Source organism: Labrus mixtus, chromosome 23 (genome assembly GCF_963584025.1).
Source record: "Labrus mixtus chromosome 23, fLabMix1.1, whole genome shotgun sequence".
Classification (NCBI taxonomy): domain Eukaryota; kingdom Metazoa; phylum Chordata; class Actinopteri; order Labriformes; family Labridae; genus Labrus; species Labrus mixtus.
In genome coordinates this window covers 18,388,469-18,405,752 of record NC_083634.1, presented here as the reverse complement: position 1 = coordinate 18,405,752, position 17,284 = coordinate 18,388,469, and the positions used below count along the sequence as shown (strand labels likewise).

Below are 17,284 nucleotides of genomic sequence, written 5' to 3'. Positions count from 1 at the left end.
TGTCCACTGTTTGATTCTCCACCATGTGTGCCTCCATCAGGTGCCAGGATCACAGATAAACCCCTTGACTGGTGCTTTGTTGGCCCTCTGCCAGTTAGCATTAGCTTGTAGCCATTGCTGCTAGCGGATACTTGGTTGTCGATAGGCTAATCAGAGGACAAGCCATTTCGGAGCTAAACAACAGCTAACAATTCATAAAACAAAAATGTAACAAGCTGCTGGCTGATGAAACACAAAATGGTTTTCAATAAAATGTAACTGTCTATCAGTGAGCTGCAATCAGCACTGCTAACTCCACAAAGAAAGATACCAATATAAGAAAACTAAACCCCAAAAACTGGGACTCAGCTTGCTCATCAGGTGGAGAACAAAACTGAGGTGAGCTCATGAATAGTTACTTTGCAGATAATAGGGCCAATTTGGATGATTGCTAAATTAATGCAAATTATTCACCAAGATTAAATGTGTTGAACTTGTGTTGGTATGCTGTGTATCAAGTCTGCTTTTTTGGGTCCACACTGGAATTTTGGGTGTAATAACCACATTAACTCTTATCGACATCAGTGGCAGTTTGCCATATTCATACTTTATTTTGAGCATTTTAGTCTTAATGACAATAATCTTATTACTTAAATTATTAAGGAATTCTTATACACAGGATGGACTCTTTGCCTTGAAACTGGCAAACCCCTGAGTCAGAAGTACATTTAAAACAAACACAACTTCCCCTGCCAACAAGAATGGGACCCATCCATTAAAAAGATGTCATCAACTAATGTGGGTTACGCACTGCACTTAATGGCCCTGTTTTATCAGTAAGCCTGTGCTTATTCCTCAGCGCTGACGTCTGTTGGCAGCCAAACGGACCGGGGCATACCGTTGACATTAAGCTTTGTTTTCTGGCATTAAATGACGATAACACAGCGAGTAGTTATAAGCACTAGGGTATAAGGTGTTGGCTTGGTTAACATAAACAACTGGCTTTAATAGTTGGCCGTGGTAATTTGGAAGTCCTGGAAAAGGAAAAGGCAGCCTAGCTAACAGAACACTAAGACAAATGAGAGGTTAAGGCTTTTCTTTTATAAGGTTGAAAAAAGGTAAATCAACTCCAGAGGGTCTCAGGGATTTTCTTGTTTACCCGGAGAAGGACATATTACACCTGATGCATGTTTCAAGTCTACTTTTGCTTCAGTTTGAACTTTTGTAGTTGTTGTAGTAGTGCCAGAACTGCTCGAACAACAATGAATCAATCCAGTTGCGGCAGATGGCTGTCCACCAAAATGTCCGGTTCTGCTCAAGGTTTCTGCCTATTGAATGGAAGTTCCCATTGTTGCCAAATGCTGGCTAATTGGTGGACTTAGTTGACACAAACACAGATGTACAACAACTTACAAATACACACATTTCTGCTATTTTTTAAAGATAAAACCAGGGCAGTGAACATTGTCATTGTCATAACTGTGTTGTGATATGGTTTCGGCCAAGGGGATTCAATTCTTCTCTCTACAAGAACCAAACTTTGAGCGATATTAGTTAACTTTCAATACCACACCACATTCACTAAACAAGAATGAATATACTTAACTCAGAAATGGAAATACAAGTGAGACATTTAATGGTTGGGGGTTAGGGAGTCTTGATCTGAATAATGGTAAAAACCTTCACATTTAACAATATAATTCATGTTTATTTATGTATTCAGTTAAAGCTTTGGGATTCCATTCCATTCAGACTCGTGACTTCTGTCTTTATTCATGAAATTCTGAGATCCATATCCAAAAACATTACATTTTGACAGCTGTGGAAAATAAAACTTGGTTATGTGTTTTTTCTTTTACTTGCACGAGCCAAGATTCTGTAAATCTACACTGATTATATCCCTCTGGACATGTCCAGGGTTAACGATAACACAAACATTAAAATTGGACAGGAAGACAGCTGTGTGTGTCGGACTGCTTCAAGTCTTATTGTTCTGGGATTTCACAGCTTTCTCTCTTTATTATTATTCCTTGTCCTCAGGTCATTCTTTGTTACCAAAGACTCAGAGATTTATATTTAGAACCTGTTCACTACTAACTGCTATTTCTCCTTCATCATCGAGTTAATTTAAAGTCCTGTGTTTATTTAACAGAGAATGTTCTCTGTGTACACTCCAGTGAAACAACACAGAATAAACTATAGGAAGCTTATTAACCTCTTCATAACATTTTCCCTAAAGAAACAGGCTGAAGAGGAAAGAGACAAAAGAAGCGAAACATTCAAATTTAACAATAGTGACTGTCTTTTAATCGGGCCACACTTATCCATCAATTTACAGACACAATTCTTAAAAGCTCTTTTTCTTGTAGATCTTGTCTTATTTCGGGTAAATGTAACGTCTTTTAATGTTTATAGTGATTTGTTTTTAACTCTGTAAAGCCCTTTGAATAGCTTAATGTATCAATGGTGCTCTATAAATAAACTTGCCTTACCCTAATTCTATCGACATTTGACCTCCCCCCACTTCACCGCATCATTACCTACTAACCTACCTACCCATTACCTATTGACTTAAAATAGCTCTTCAAGTGGTTTACGGTGTGAAACAGCTGCTATTTGGTTAGATAAAGTCACCAAAAGTATGTATAAATTAAGGGAAGCATAATGCCTTAAATACCAAATCTACCAATGTTGATTTATGTATGTAATGGGACAGAAACACTTGTCACCTTGGGGTTAGTCTTGTGATGGACCAAGACATCCTTCAAACACACAGCCATGAGTTAGGGGTTGTCATAGTAACTATGACATTTAAGGATCCTGATAGGATGCAGTGATTAAAATTTTTGGCGTAACTCCAAATTAACAGCTTTCAGGTACGACTCATCTAAGCTCCTTTGCCGTTTTGAGAATCAGATAGTTCTCAAACGTTCATCACCATCATATCTGCAATAATTTTTTCCCTTCTAGTGTGTTTTTTGTACACTGTCCCTGATTCAAATAAACGATTAAACTAAACTAACTAAACATTGTTGACTTTCATTGGTAAACTTTTGTTTTCACTGCAATAACGCAAGCAACACTTAGCTGGGCAAGACAAGTTGGTGCTGTCAGATGGTGCCCCCCTTAGGGAGGTTTCCTACTGTCGTTGCAAAATTAGCACATTTAGGGCCACTGCTTTGGTTGAAGTTTGTCAGCCCTCAAGGGGCCCTTACGGGTCTGGGGCCCCAAGCAGTTGACTGCCCTGCCTGTTCACAAGCAGCGCCTCTGCTCAACTTTATTAAAAACTAGTACAAATTTGTTGTGGAAGCTCCATTGCTGTAGCAGCCGTACATTTTAAAGGCATAATATGTGAGGAGAAGGTGTGGAGAAAGGAGGGGAGGAGGGAGTTTGGAAGAGAGTGTTTGTTTTGATCTGAAGATCTGCTCTGAAAGTCGCATAGTAAGCCTTTTAAAGGGTCACAATTGAGATTGCACAGCAGAAACTCATCAGCATACAAACAAAATGCAGAAGTTTAACTATTACCCCGGCTGTCTCTTCTACAACCTGCTGTGAAAAACAAACAAACCAAAAAAACAATCCCAACAGGCATCACAAAAACATTAACACAAGATCCTGCTGACCACTAAAGGCCAAAGCCATGTGCTCAGTAGTAGCTAAGCAAAGCCAGCAGGAGGTCTGCCAGGTCCCAATGTCCTGTTTTTTTGATTAGTAGGGTTAGCTTCAGCTAAGTCCCTGTGTGTAAGAGGCTGGAGGCAGGATTTACAGACCTGCGCAGACAGCCTGGGAATGTGTGTGCTGTGTGTTTTGGCTTGTATCGCTCTGTGCTTCCATAATCACCTGAGAAAAGAGAACATCTCTTTATGGGAGGTTTGGGGCCAAGGCTGCAAGATGAGGGACTACGTGGCTTTGACAGCGAGAGAAAGAAGAGAGGGGAAATAAACGAAATAAAAAAAAACTGCCAAGAGGGTACAAGACAGAACAATTAAACCCCGAGTTGGAAAGAGATCAAGTCATTGGAAGTCTGGGTTTACATGTTCCCAATGGTGCAAACACTAATATGGCCCAATATGTAGAGCAATGTTGACCTAATTTGGTGCTTTAAACCACTTCACAACTGCACTAGAACTAGTGTAAACTAAAACTGGCTCAAGTTTCTGAGTGAAATAATGGTTTATATGTTCATGAAAACAGGGAATGACCACCAGTATTGGATGCATACAGTTTGTGATCAAAGTAAAACACTCCCAGGTCATTTTGTTCCAATTTCGAACAATGAAGGAGATTGGTACAACATGGTTCAGTTTGGTCAGAAACCAAATTCATTTTTAATTTATGGAATGATGAAACAACAAAAGGTAATCTGAGCAATAAAAAGCCTGGAATTTGTAGATTTTGGCTTTTGTGAAGGATATAAACAGAGCCGCTGCTTGTCAATAGGAAAGGCAGGCAACTTCTTGGGGCCCCAGACCAGTAGGGGGCTCCTGAGGGGGGGCTGACAAACTTCTGACATCTGACAGCACTCACTCTCGTTGCCTTGCTAAGCGTTGCGAGCATTATGTGAAAATCAAAGTTTGTCACTGAAAGTCAACCAAGAAAAATGAAGAGGAATTATCCGTCTATAGGAGAGAAAACTGAAACAGGAAACAAGAGGAAGAGGTGATGATAAATGCGGGTTGTAGGGCCAACAATTATTTCTTGCCTGGGGGCCCCAACAGACTCTAGAATTGCAACTGGACAGAAATAGAACTAAGAGTAAGAAGGTCAGATTATGACTAATAGGCTGTCTAACTTCAATTAATTAACTCGAGCCATTTTAAGTAAATCCTTGGTGAAACACTTTGAGGGTATCAAACTGTCGTAACAAGTTTGATGTTTGAGGTTAAGAGAGAGTGAAGTTGTATATGAGTAACCATCGTAGCAACAAAACCAAAAAAACACGGATGTTATCTTAACGATATAGTTTAGAAATCATACAAAATAAAGGTCAATTCAAATCGCTGACACAAAAAAATGCATTTCGATCCGTTACTCAACGCAACCAACTTTTCAATGAACCACTGACTAAAAACTCAGAATTTAAAAAAGGTAACTGAAATTAACCAAAAAAAAGGGGGGGGGGGGATGTTATTGTCAGAAAACTGAAATAAAATAACCATTTATTAATAATTTGGATTAAATCTATATGTCTATATAAAAACAAGAAAATCTAATTGGAAATAAAAATTGTTTAGTGAATCCAGCATCATGATGGTATCAAAATCGGGAGCTGAGCATCGAGTATTGTTACGTAAATGTGATAAAAATAAGTATTACATCAAGCTGGTTACTTCCAGTAATCAGTGAATTAGTTTTGACGTACTACATCTTCTGACGGAGATGTTTGCGTACGTAGGATGACACGGCATGACTGCAGAACACATCAAGTGTTTGTGGTCATTCATTATGAAGTTTATGTTCAAAACAATGCAGGCTGATGAAACCCAAACTCGACTCACTGAACGCTCCATGAGTCAGTGTTCTGCCCTGCTTCTTCCCCTTGTGCTGTATAAACACAGTATTTCAAGTATGTCGGACCATTAGTGGTAAAAGCCGTTTGTGGGGACGCTGGTTGAGCGGACAGAGGGATATAATGTGTAGGATGATAATATTTACTGTCACAAAGAGACTGTGTCGGGTTATACGGGGACTTCAGGGAAACTCAGTAAATCGAAGAAGACAAACTGTGACCCAGACATGGTTTTATGTTTAACCGCACACGACTGTGTTTGTGTGACGAACTCACCTCGCTCTTTCTTTTCCTTTGAGAACGAGTCAAACTTCCTGCGAAGTGATTTTCTCCTCTTGTGGGTTTCTGTAAAAAAAGAAAGAAAAAAATGACCACTATATAACAATAAAATGTCTATTCTATCAGATTGAGGGACATACTGTATATCTGCCTTTCATTATTCTGGCTTGTTGACTCAATCATCACCCTTTTCAACAATCGACGAGATCTGAAGGCGCCCTCATTAGGACCTTTTTCCCTTTCCTCTCTCTTTTTATGTCTCTCTCCTGAGTGCTTGTACCTCTTCCTCAGCTCTGACAATAGACCAGGCCATTTCAAGGGACAAGCTCTTGTTGTTTGTTCAAATAGCCCTTTGTTTAATGTCTGCACCCTGCCCCTTAACATGAGGGACAAAGTGCCTTTTGTGTGTTAAGTTTGTCTATGTATGTGAACAACATGCAGGTTTAACATGAAAATATAAACATACATAACGTTATAATAATTACCAAATGTAATGTCAATACATTTTACAACAGAAAGAAAACATCTCAGGTGACTTGATAGTTCTACTTTGTTTGACCGTGACATTTTCTATGCCTGTAGGAGGGAGAAGTGGCGTTAGCTAGAAAGCTAGCGTTAGTAGCATTTCCTTTCATTCTACAATTCACTTAGCAGACGCTTTTATCCAAAGCGACGTACATCAGAGAGTAAGTACAACACAAGCAAGGATCTAGAAAAAAGGGAACAATGTCAGTAAGAGCAAACGATCAGCTTTGAGTCTTGAGAGCTCTAATCAGTATAGAAACCAGTTGCCGTTAGCAACAAAACCATCGTCATTACCATCATCATCATCAGTAATATTGAGACCATCGTCATCATCATCATGAAGGGCGTAGGTATTCATGAAAGAGCTGGGTCTTTAGCTTTTTCTTAAAGGTGCAAAGGGACTCTGCAGATCGAATGGAGTTTGGTAGTTTGGTATTTCATGGCAAACAATATCAATGCTATGTCAGTAGTGAGCTGTAAATCCACGTTTCTGTGCTAGTTACTCTTTAGTGCTTATGAGGGGGTTTGTTGTTGCAGCCCAGCTCTCAGGAGTGTTTTCACAGTGAGTAGTCTGTTTTTGTACCTCCTGTTTTACGAGCCCGACATCCTCCCCCTCTGACCGGGTCTACGTAGAACAAGTCATTGTTTGGGTTTCTAAAGCTGGTGTTTAGAAATCACTAATTCATGGACGGGTCTTTTTCCTATTAAGGAACAAAGCGGTGCGCCCTGCATCGCAAATTGTGTCTTGAAGAATATTTTAGAGTTGAAATGAAAGAAAGTCTCCTGTTCTTTCCCCATAGTGTCTGGGAAAACGGAGCCGGTAAGGGAAAGAAACAGAGCGTTGGTATTTGAGTGCTTGAGATTCTGTGTTTGTGTACTTAAGTGTGTGTGTGTGCATGTTGGGGAAAAAGGGGTCAAATTCTCATGACTGCAGGAAATTAGCGTTTATTTCCAAAGCTAACAGCCCCTTCCATCGTGCACACGTCGCATCTTACTAAGCTAATCTCTTAACCACGTTCCTTAGACATCTGTGTGCGCATGTATGCACTCAGTGTGTGATTATATAACACACATTCACAGAGAGCAGAGATGACAGATCAAGATAAACACACAGAGAAAATCAGCTCAAGATTCAAAGTACAACAGACTTTAAAAATGCATTTTTCAGCAGTTGCTGCTGGAAGAAAGTTTTGTTAAAATGCATCAGTTCCATCAGTCCACCCCATAGACTGTAGCCTATTAATTAGCCCGAGTGACGTCATCCATTGTTTCCAGGCAAACAGCCTGAGCTCACCTGTGTATAACTCTTCTCCTTAAAATGGATAAGTTAATAAAAATGACACGCCGTATTTCATTTCATTTCAAACCTATATCTATTCTCGAAAAGACACTGAGGTTTCCCTCATTTCCAATGCTGTCGAGATTACAAGCAGAGTAAAACAAGCAAAAACACATCAAACACTCAGAATCTGTGACAAAAACCACTGAGATCATTTAAAACAGTTACAATTTGAAAAGTGTCTTTGTGTGCCGATAAAGGCATGAGCTAATCCGACCTATTTCATTGTTTGAACCAGGTTGTAAACATGTTAAATTCTGCTGTAAAAACAAGATTTTTTTGAATGGGTGTGTATTTGACTTCAGGTGCTTCTGCAGCCAGCCTCTAGTGGACACTCGAGGAACTGCAGGAGTTTTACACTTCACTTTTCAACAACGGATCTTGCCACCGCAGTTTGTGAATTCAAACCTTCATGTACATAGCTACAAATCTTTCATTCTTCCACCAACCGCATGTTACGTATTTTTTACAGCTAACAAACATGGCGGCGACCGTAAACACAACTAGAACCGAGACAAGTGGGATATTGAAAATGAAGACCAACGTGTGGAATTATGGCAAAAACAAAAACACAAAGGACACTGGAAAAAAACATTTCCTGTAAAGTTGGAGATGGGAAACAAATGATTGGAAAGATGATCAGAGGAAGGAGAGAGCGTGTTGGTTTGGAGTCCCTGTAGAGGACGGTTTCAAAGAACAGGGCATGAGAATGTGTGTTGTACATACACATGTGCAACACACATGCTCACACTCAAATACATTTACATTAAAATAAGTGTGATTAGATAAAAACAGGAGGATTTATGACGTGGATTCCTCCTTCAGTTGGACCAGTATGAGACAAAAAGAAAGGACAGACTTGAGAGAGACAGTGAGCGATAAGAAGTCGAGGAAGGGTGATGGAAGAGGAGCTGTTTGGAGACAGAAAAAGAGATGGAAAAAGAAACAGAAGTGCAGCAATAGAAGCCCAGTGAAGAAATAGCAAACTGGGAGGTTAAGCCAAGACCATGACAGACTTTGTGGACGGAGGAGATTTGACCCCAGGGGAGAAACGGAGGACGAAGATTCCCACACTTACCAACAGTCTGCTTTGTCTTAGAGCCAGGCACAAGATTTTTTGTGATGGTTTTGTTTGGCCTCCAACAGCTTCCATCCTGGTGGAAACGATGTTAGCGCTGCAGTGTTTTTGTTGTGTTTTACAAGCTCCACATCCTGCCTCTTTAACCGAGTTATCGTGGGTTTAGAGCATTGTCTTGGTAAGAAAAACTGGTGTTTACAATATACTAATTCTAGATCGGGTGTGTTAACAATTAGGGGAACACATGGCATTTTGTACAGGCTGTTCCATGGAAAACATATAGGGATATTCGGGAGGTCTTTTCCCTCAGCAACCTTTACAGCAATTTTAAGCTGCGGATATTATAACTGGGAATGAAAAGACAAACTCCTGTAAATACTTAAAGCAGAAAACTGTGAGTGATTTGTTCTTTTTTTCCCCGTGTATCACATTGTATTTGAACCCTGAACCAATGACTAAGGGTTTACATTAATCCCTGAAGATAATAAAAGAAGAAAGGGCTAAGAGAAAAAAAACTCCAAGACTTCCCGAAAGTGAAGGAGGACAGGGACAGCAGGGTTTCACAGGATGTATGATGCCCTGAGAACCAAACTAAGAACATGTCATCCTCAATTATGGATGGATTGATTTGATTAAAATCCTGTGAGACAATTATCTGAAAGCCACTGGTGTTGGGGTAGATCTAATAGTTTGTTTTTTATATTGTCCAATTGATTTTTTCTTTGGATCGATCTTGGAAACTAATTAACAGTCTGCCATTGTCCACACTAATGAGTTAGGTTAAGCTTATTTCCATGTTTTTGTTTTGTTCTTTTGCAACTTCGGCGATAGGTGATAATTAAGTCAAGATCTGAAATAAATATTTAGAAGTCAGATGTTGTCCTCGGTAGTTGGTGGAGACCAAAAACGAGCAAAAAGGGAATGAATGATGGCCCTACATTTTAAGAACAGGAACAATAACTAGCAGTGCATTATGTCAACTAAGAAGTTGATGACCTGCTAGCGCCTTCCGGCCAAAAACTCAGTGACTGAATGATTAAAGGTAACCCTGTATCGTTCACTGATCACTATTTGTAGAGGGTTTTTTTTAACTTGTGTAACGATTAATCTGCAGAGAAAACGCCAAAATCTGAGGGCAAAAGCGAGGAAAGAAGATGGCGTAGTCATCAAGAATACTGACTTTGAAACGTTACATTGCAGGATTGGGATTGACGACGTCCATAAGTAGATGAACTAGAGGTTAATTGAGCCCCATTATGCATAAACTGGGTCTGATTGAATCAGCAGTCTGGTCGGAGTTGAGCCTGTCAAAGGCCAATGACCCCGAGAGTCCAACGGTACAGGAGAGAGCAGACAGTCTGAGAAAAGAAGCTTACAGTGGACCAGTCTCCCAAGAGAACAGGTACTGACCACACACACACACACACACACACACACACAGGTCCTAGTACTACACACATATCACTCTTACAATCAGTTGTTTTTTGTTTCTTAGCCATGACCTTACTGATCCCTCCAGCACCGATAAACAGAGAGAAAACCTCCCAGTCTGTAGCCTGCGAGGTGTTTGAAATATTTACAGTTTATTGGTGAAAGGATGCCGCTTTATTGGCTGGATTTAGAGATTAGGAGGTCAGCTGGATAAAACGGTTGCACATAAACAATATTTCAAAGAAGGGAGTATTCCAGTGGCAAGAAGAGGAATGCATGTGCCAGTAAACATCAGCAGAGGAAGAGTGTGGAGGAATGTCCTCCGGGTATGAGTGAAAAAGTCTATTAAACACAACTCAGGGCCCAAATAGAGGCTTGACGACAACAAAAACAGAATCGCTCGTACTTTGCTGATGTCTAGCATGGTGGCCTAACTGTCAAGAGGATACTGTCAAGTACGAAGGAAAACAAAATGTGAAAAAGGATTCGGAAAAAAAGCGACAGAGACATATTTTCCCCTCCCGACCCCAAGGGAATTCACACCCTCGGCAAAGATTACAAAGATGTGTGTTGGTTTCGCAACTTCCCATTGCAGACTATCTCAGAAATAATCAGTAAATGTGTTTTAAACTGAAAAAAAATCTTGCCCAATTTGTCATTTCATTACTTTTTTTGGACTTGCCAACTTTTATTCAAGAGTCGTCTTGACCCAAAATATGGCAGACATCTCTAGACAGTTGGTCGTCATTACTTTGTGGTATGCAGACATTAGGATTCCAGTCTCTCAAATGATGATGCCAGCTGGTGCCGTGATTACATCCAACTGATGACGGATATTTTGACAAAATTGAACCTTAATGGAAATCTAAATAAAGAATGCTGCGCTTTTCAGTGCTTCCCTTCATACTGACTCTTGAATAGCAAGGGGAATCAACGGGTTAAAAGTTAATGTGTTGAGCTACCTAGATAGTATTTCTTAGTGTTTGAACCCCTTTCCCATTTGGAAGAATACGTGATCAATCACTACTTTGAGTGGATGAAAATCCGGGGAGGCAGTAGCTCAAGCTGTGGGGACTTGGGTTAGGAACCGGTGGGTCAACAGTACAGAACAAAAATGTCACTTCACCTTCATTGACCAATCATGATCAAGAAGGGGTGGGACTCCTTGTATCAGCTTTGACATCAACAATGCCGGAGCAGAAACTAATATGACTTCCAGGTCTAGAGCTGATCTAAAACATGCCCAACGGTCACTAGGGAAGCGCTTACTTTCGTAACCTAGCAACAACAAGCATGGGTGAGAAGCCCTCTGAAACTGAGGTCATGAGCGCTGCCAGCGCAAAAACCACCACTATGGACACAGACCCTTAGAATTACTAAAACATGGGACTGAAAAATGAGAAGATACCAAATTTGCATCCAAGATTGTTTTCGAGATAGTGTTCAGAGCTGGGAAAGTCAAAATTGTTTGGCTCCAGTTTCCCATGAGCTTGTTTTTGTGTTTTCTCCAAGCAGAGAAAGCCAAGATCATCCCTGTGAGAAGAGCCTCATGGCTTCATCAGGAAAACAACAACTTGGTCAAATGTCAAGCATCTGAAATTGCATCTTTTCCCATATTGGCACACACACAGTTTGTTAACTTTTCTTAGCACCAGATGTTGCTTTTTATCAACCAAGTTTTTCCCACATTTGTTCAAAAGAACCCCAAAGGACCACAAAGATAAAAACAAGATGTAAATGTAAACTGCACTCAAGAAAAGTGTCTGAGATATGGAGGGAATCTCTACACAATGCTACTCATGCTGTATCCGTTGCCCCCTTCTTATCATATCTGACAGCTGGGATTGCTTACAAGAGTGCACAGAGTTTGACCGAGTGCAGAGGCTTAACCTCCTTGTCTTCTTGCTTTGAGCTCATTCCACACATTTACTTACTCGCTGTTGTGGCTGCTAAACAGCTGGAGGGGTTGTCCACGCTATAAAGAGCGGTCCAACCAAGAAACTCCCACTACTCACATCTTGTTTAAAATGTCATCGTGAGCTTGCGTCTTTAACGTCAAGGCTGAGCCTCGTCTCCAAAGCCGAGACCAAACATAGGAAGTGGAAAGGAATTGTGTGCTTCTAAAGGCCTCACAGTCATAATCTATTATACCTCTACAATCTGAGAGCCTCTTCAGAAAGACATGTTTGCATCCTGAACCCGACTTGCTTTAACCAAAAGCTTTCAATTGAGTCACAAGAGTTATATTATTGCAGAGCTTAGTGAAAATCTTGAGGCATATCTGAACCTACATCCAAGATTACAACTAAAATCCAATGAACCTGAATGGTGTTCCACAGCTAAAAACTTAGAAATGACCAAACTACACCAAAGGCCAGAGGTTTATGTGAATTTAGAAAGTTGCAGTTTGGATGCTGACTTCCAAAATGATGAATTTGGTCCACACGTTTTGGGGAATAGGCTCGTTTTTGCAAAGACAGTGGTGCCATTCTTGAGTCTGTACAAAGAGGCAAATCTTAACATTTCACTTGATTAGCATAGCTTAGCATAGAACTGTGGCCTGTTGCACCAGCTTTGAGTCCACACTAAACCCTACATTGAAACTAGTTGAAGTTGTGTCATTGCTTGGTTACCACAAAGGCATTAGGTACATCTAACAGACAAGAAAACAAAAATGTAGTAATTGGGTGATTTTTTTCCGTATTGTCTTACCTTTTGGGATGCTGATCTTAAATTCCAGGTCCCTCTCTTCCAGATGGTATAAGGCCACTTCCTGTAAGCGGGCTCGCTCCAGCTCTGACAGGCTCTGGATGGGCACCGGCTGCAACCGCACACTTTGACCCAACATGGTCGCCCACGTGTGGTCCCCCTGCCGACAGGAAAGAGATAGTCATTTTAAGATCTCTAAAAAGTCTGCTCACGTTCACCACAACACCATACCATATATCTGTGTAGGTTCTCAGTCATCCAGGTCATGGTAAATCCTAAAGAAGATATTCAACCAGCCCAGTTGCCTGTGCATGTTATTAATCATTTAACCAAATGATTTGAATACTTCTTCCACCGCTGTACTGTACACACACTCTTGCTCCATTGTTTACTGCAGGGCTCTGGGGTCTTATGAAATATAAGACCCCATTAATCACTGACTAAACTGCTGCTATGCAACACAATTATAAATAAATAGAAAACAATTATTGTTAGTGCGATACAACATTTTCAAAATAATCCCTTGTGGACGGTTGGAAGTGTGAGCTTTTCCCTTTTTGTGGTCTGAAACAGATGTTTTCTTTGGAAGCTTTAACTCAATAAATAATTACTTTTGTAATTAACATGGTTTAGACACATTTGTCTGAAGCGTCCAGATGCTTTGATAGGCTGAACTCCTGCTTCCAATGGGTTGGTCCAATGCGATTTTTTTTTGCAATGATTGGGCTTCTTCTCAGAGATCTTTGTGTTGTCATCAGCAGACATACACAAGATGTTTGAGGGCTCACAAGGTCTTCAGTTTGTCTGAGGTTTTTTGGTGAAACAGTTAGTTTGAGAACAGAAATAGAAATGTAATTTGCCGCTTAAGTACAATAAGCAAAATTATTTTAATTACAAAAAAAAAGAGTTGCATGTTCTTTTCCACTCTTTCATTGATTCTGTGAATACATCCAATTACTGTACGAGTAGCACTGATATAGAGCCCTTTCTACATCATTTCTTGCCTCCTGAGAGCCCCCATCCCACCCCGATCAGACTGAGAAAACTTCATACCATGAGCGGACAGGCTGTCCTGAAATCTTATAGAAATTTTCAGGGTGCTTTTGTGAAAAACATATACAAGACCCCATCGAGTGCAACCAAACTTTGTTCAAACCTTCAGTCACTGTTTTGTAAGCCTTATCTCATCCTCCAAAGCATTCTTACTTAAATACTCTAACCTTTCATTGTGATTTACAATGACTGCCTTAATCTGCATGCTCTTTTCCTCTGTATATGTGTGCATTTGTTTACTTTATGTCTATAATCTAGCCTGCCTCAAACCACACAGCACAGCATGATTGGGGAAAATTGCCCTGGCCTTAATGCTAAACGTAACCAGACGATCACGCTGTGGTTTCAACTGGATCAGAGTCGTCCACAGAGGTTTGTGAGGCCTCCAAATGGGTGACAGTACATATCCCCAAAGAAAAACAGAGTTGAGTGGAAAAACATCACTATAGGGACGTTGGTTTGATGACTCAAATGTCTGTGGTAAGAGCTGACATTTAGGATAAGCGTCTTGACCTATGGACAGTCTGTTTTAAAAAAGTAAACCTTTACATTATCACGTATATTTTCTCTTTTGGTCGAGCAGATGTGTCAAACAATATAAAATATGATCATGCAGTGGATACAGGGGTGTGCCCAGAGTGGGTGTGGCCAGAGGAGGCATGAGGCCCCCTTGAAATCTGATTGGCCACCCCAATATCCAAAACTATGACAAGCCTCTGACAAGCAGTACTTAGTAGTTAAAATCAAATATTCTGGCTACAGGATGCAGGTAGTTTTTCTTTTTTGTACTTCAAGCTGTAAATGCCTTAAATCTGTAGATACTGTATACCATGGAGCATTGAGGTTCATAAAAAAAACGGAGGTCTCTTACTCATCATTGTACTCTGTATGCTCAAGTTGGCTTGCCTGCATTGCCCACTCCTAGCCAAAATCATGGGCACATCCTTATCTATAAAGCTATACTTAACCTGCTTCCCTCGTACTTATGTAACGTAATCCGTGTGCAAAGTGCTGGAAACTACAGTCTTTGCTTTCCTACCCACTCACAAAACTTACTCTTTTTATCAGATTGTTCCCAGTATTTAAACACCAACGTAGACAAAGTTGATTTTTGGCAGCTGAAGCTTGAGGTATTTATAACATTGAGGACTAAACAGCGAAGGGTGTTAAGTGATTTTGAGCTCAAACTCAAACAAATACCTAAAACTAATGAGACATTTGGTTCTCTTAAGTTAGGAGCCACCTTGCTATGACTTTCAGAGAGCAGATGAAACAAACAGAGTACAGGTTTGATGTTCTGTCTAATTGTAGCAGCAGTCAATACCAGGAAGGAGGACAATACTAACCGAATGGTGAACCAAACATACAGGAAGATAGAGGAAAGGGGGAGTACAAAGAACCGAAGTCCTCAAGCAACACAACTATGATCTAATCCAAAGGAGATATTTGGTAGATTTGACCAAGAGCCTGATTATTGGGCAAAACTAGAATATGATCACTCAGTAAATCTTATTCCAATAATAACCTGCAGCAAAGTAAGGATGCTGAGGTTTTCTTTTTTTTTACTTTTTGGCTTCGATACATTTTGTCTGATGAAGGACCAAAGTTGTGATTTCATCTACTGAAAACAAAAGCCCCGACAAAGAAAGAGAAGCTGGCTTTTGTCTGCTATAAATGCGACATTTACGACCTTCTATTTTTAAATTCATCATCATAAATTGAGCGGTAAATCTGCCATCATCATCGTAAACTATTCCAACTGGGACTGAGCTCCATGAATGAACAAATGCTTTTATATTTGGAGATGCACAAAAGCCCCACAAGGTTTCTTAAGAGGTTTCATTTCAAAAGGAATCTGACGCAAATCCAGGGATTTTTTTGAAGGTGAACTGGGAGTTCAGATCAGAGCGTGAATCTCAGCTTTAAGCGAGAACATGGTAATACTTTTTTGATGAGGCAGAATACTCGAGGAGTTCAAACAGATGTAGCAGGAGGACTCATTGTAATCAGGGACAATCTGTACAAAGAAACAGCTGCTAACACTTTCAATTTCATGCCCTGATGTTTAGACATTTGTGTCCTTTACAGCCGTTTTGAATTTCATACTGCATCCTACTTTTCTTGGAGGTCTTTACGTTCCCTTAAACTTTTTCTGGAAGGACAATAAAGCCTGTACGTGTGTGATGAAATAGCGAGAGGTCTGATGTGTGTTACCGCTAACCTGATTAAAGTTGAATAAATACGCTTTGATGGCTAACAGATGCTTCTCCTCTTCTACATTCCAAATTCTTCTCCTTCCAAACCAAATCTCATTCACTTTTTAGTCGTTTTAAAATCTCTCAGCCGTCTACTTCCTCTCTCCCTTCACTCCTCTTCGGCTGCTGTACCTGTATTCGGCTGCTGTACCTATCCCTCTCTCCCATGGGTGCTTATGTTCATTATTTCCTTGTGTTTTTCATCATTAACCTCTGCTTTTCATCCTGCCCCTCACTTCATGGTTAAACAGCGTTAATGAGCCAAAGATTGATGAAACTGCTCGCTCTCGCTCATCAGCAGAAGGTGAGGAGGTTGTTTATAATCTCTGAATTACTGGAAGGTCCTAATTGTTGACGCTGACGCTGACTTTACATAATAACCGGACATTTTCATTATCGTGTGTGGGGACGTTTTTCATTTTGCTTCCTCTCTAACAGACACTAGATCCCGTAGAAGTATGGACGACATGACCGCTCCCCCAAAAGTGAAGCCAAACCATTTTGGAGCTCCCCCCCCCCCCTGCTGACTGACTGCAGTATAGGTCGTAAGCTCCGCCCTCCTCAAAGGCGCTGCTTGTAAACAGGCAAGGCAGGCAAATACGTGGGGCCACTGAGGGCTCACAAAATTAAAAAAAAACAAAGCAACGGCCCAAAATGTTCAAATTTTCCAATGACAATTGAAAAAATTGATGGCGTGCGCAATCCAACGGAGCAAAACGATATCTGACAGACTTTCATGCACGACCTGCTCCTTTAAGAAAAAGCTAAAGACCCAGCTCTTTCATGAATACCTACTAACTTAATGATGATGGTCTCCATATTATTGATGATGATGATGGTAATGACGATGGTTTTTGTTTGATAACGACGACTTATAAGATGGTTTCTATACTGATTAGAGCTCTCAAGAACGGCCCTCAATGTTGTGCTTTGCCTCTGGTCACTTCCTGTCAGCACCTGTGTGTCCAATCAGACTCAAAGCTGATCGTTTGCTCTTACTGACATTGTTCCCTTTTTTTCTAGATCCTTGCTTGTGTTGTTCTTACTCTCTGATGTACGTCGCTTTGGAGAAAAGAGTCTGCTGAGTGAATTGTAGAATTGTAGATTGATTGATTGATTGACTTTGG

The 17,284-nt window shown here is 40.4% G+C and overlaps 1 protein-coding gene across 2 annotated transcripts in view; it reads right to left on the bottom strand.

Annotated features, from left to right (window-relative positions):
• The window catches only part of arhgap36 (Rho GTPase activating protein 36), a 50,605-nt gene that overhangs the window by 12,879 nt on the left and 20,442 nt on the right, over positions 1-17,284 (bottom strand). For both annotated transcript variants that reach the window (XM_061031710.1, XM_061031711.1), the window contains exons 2-3: positions 12,853-13,009; positions 5,765-5,833 (exon numbers count right to left, since the gene is read on the bottom strand). In XM_061031710.1, coding sequence (XP_060887693.1) covers positions 5,765-5,833; positions 12,853-13,009 — 226 coding nt within the window. The remainder of the gene's footprint in view (positions 1-5,764; positions 5,834-12,852; positions 13,010-17,284) is intronic.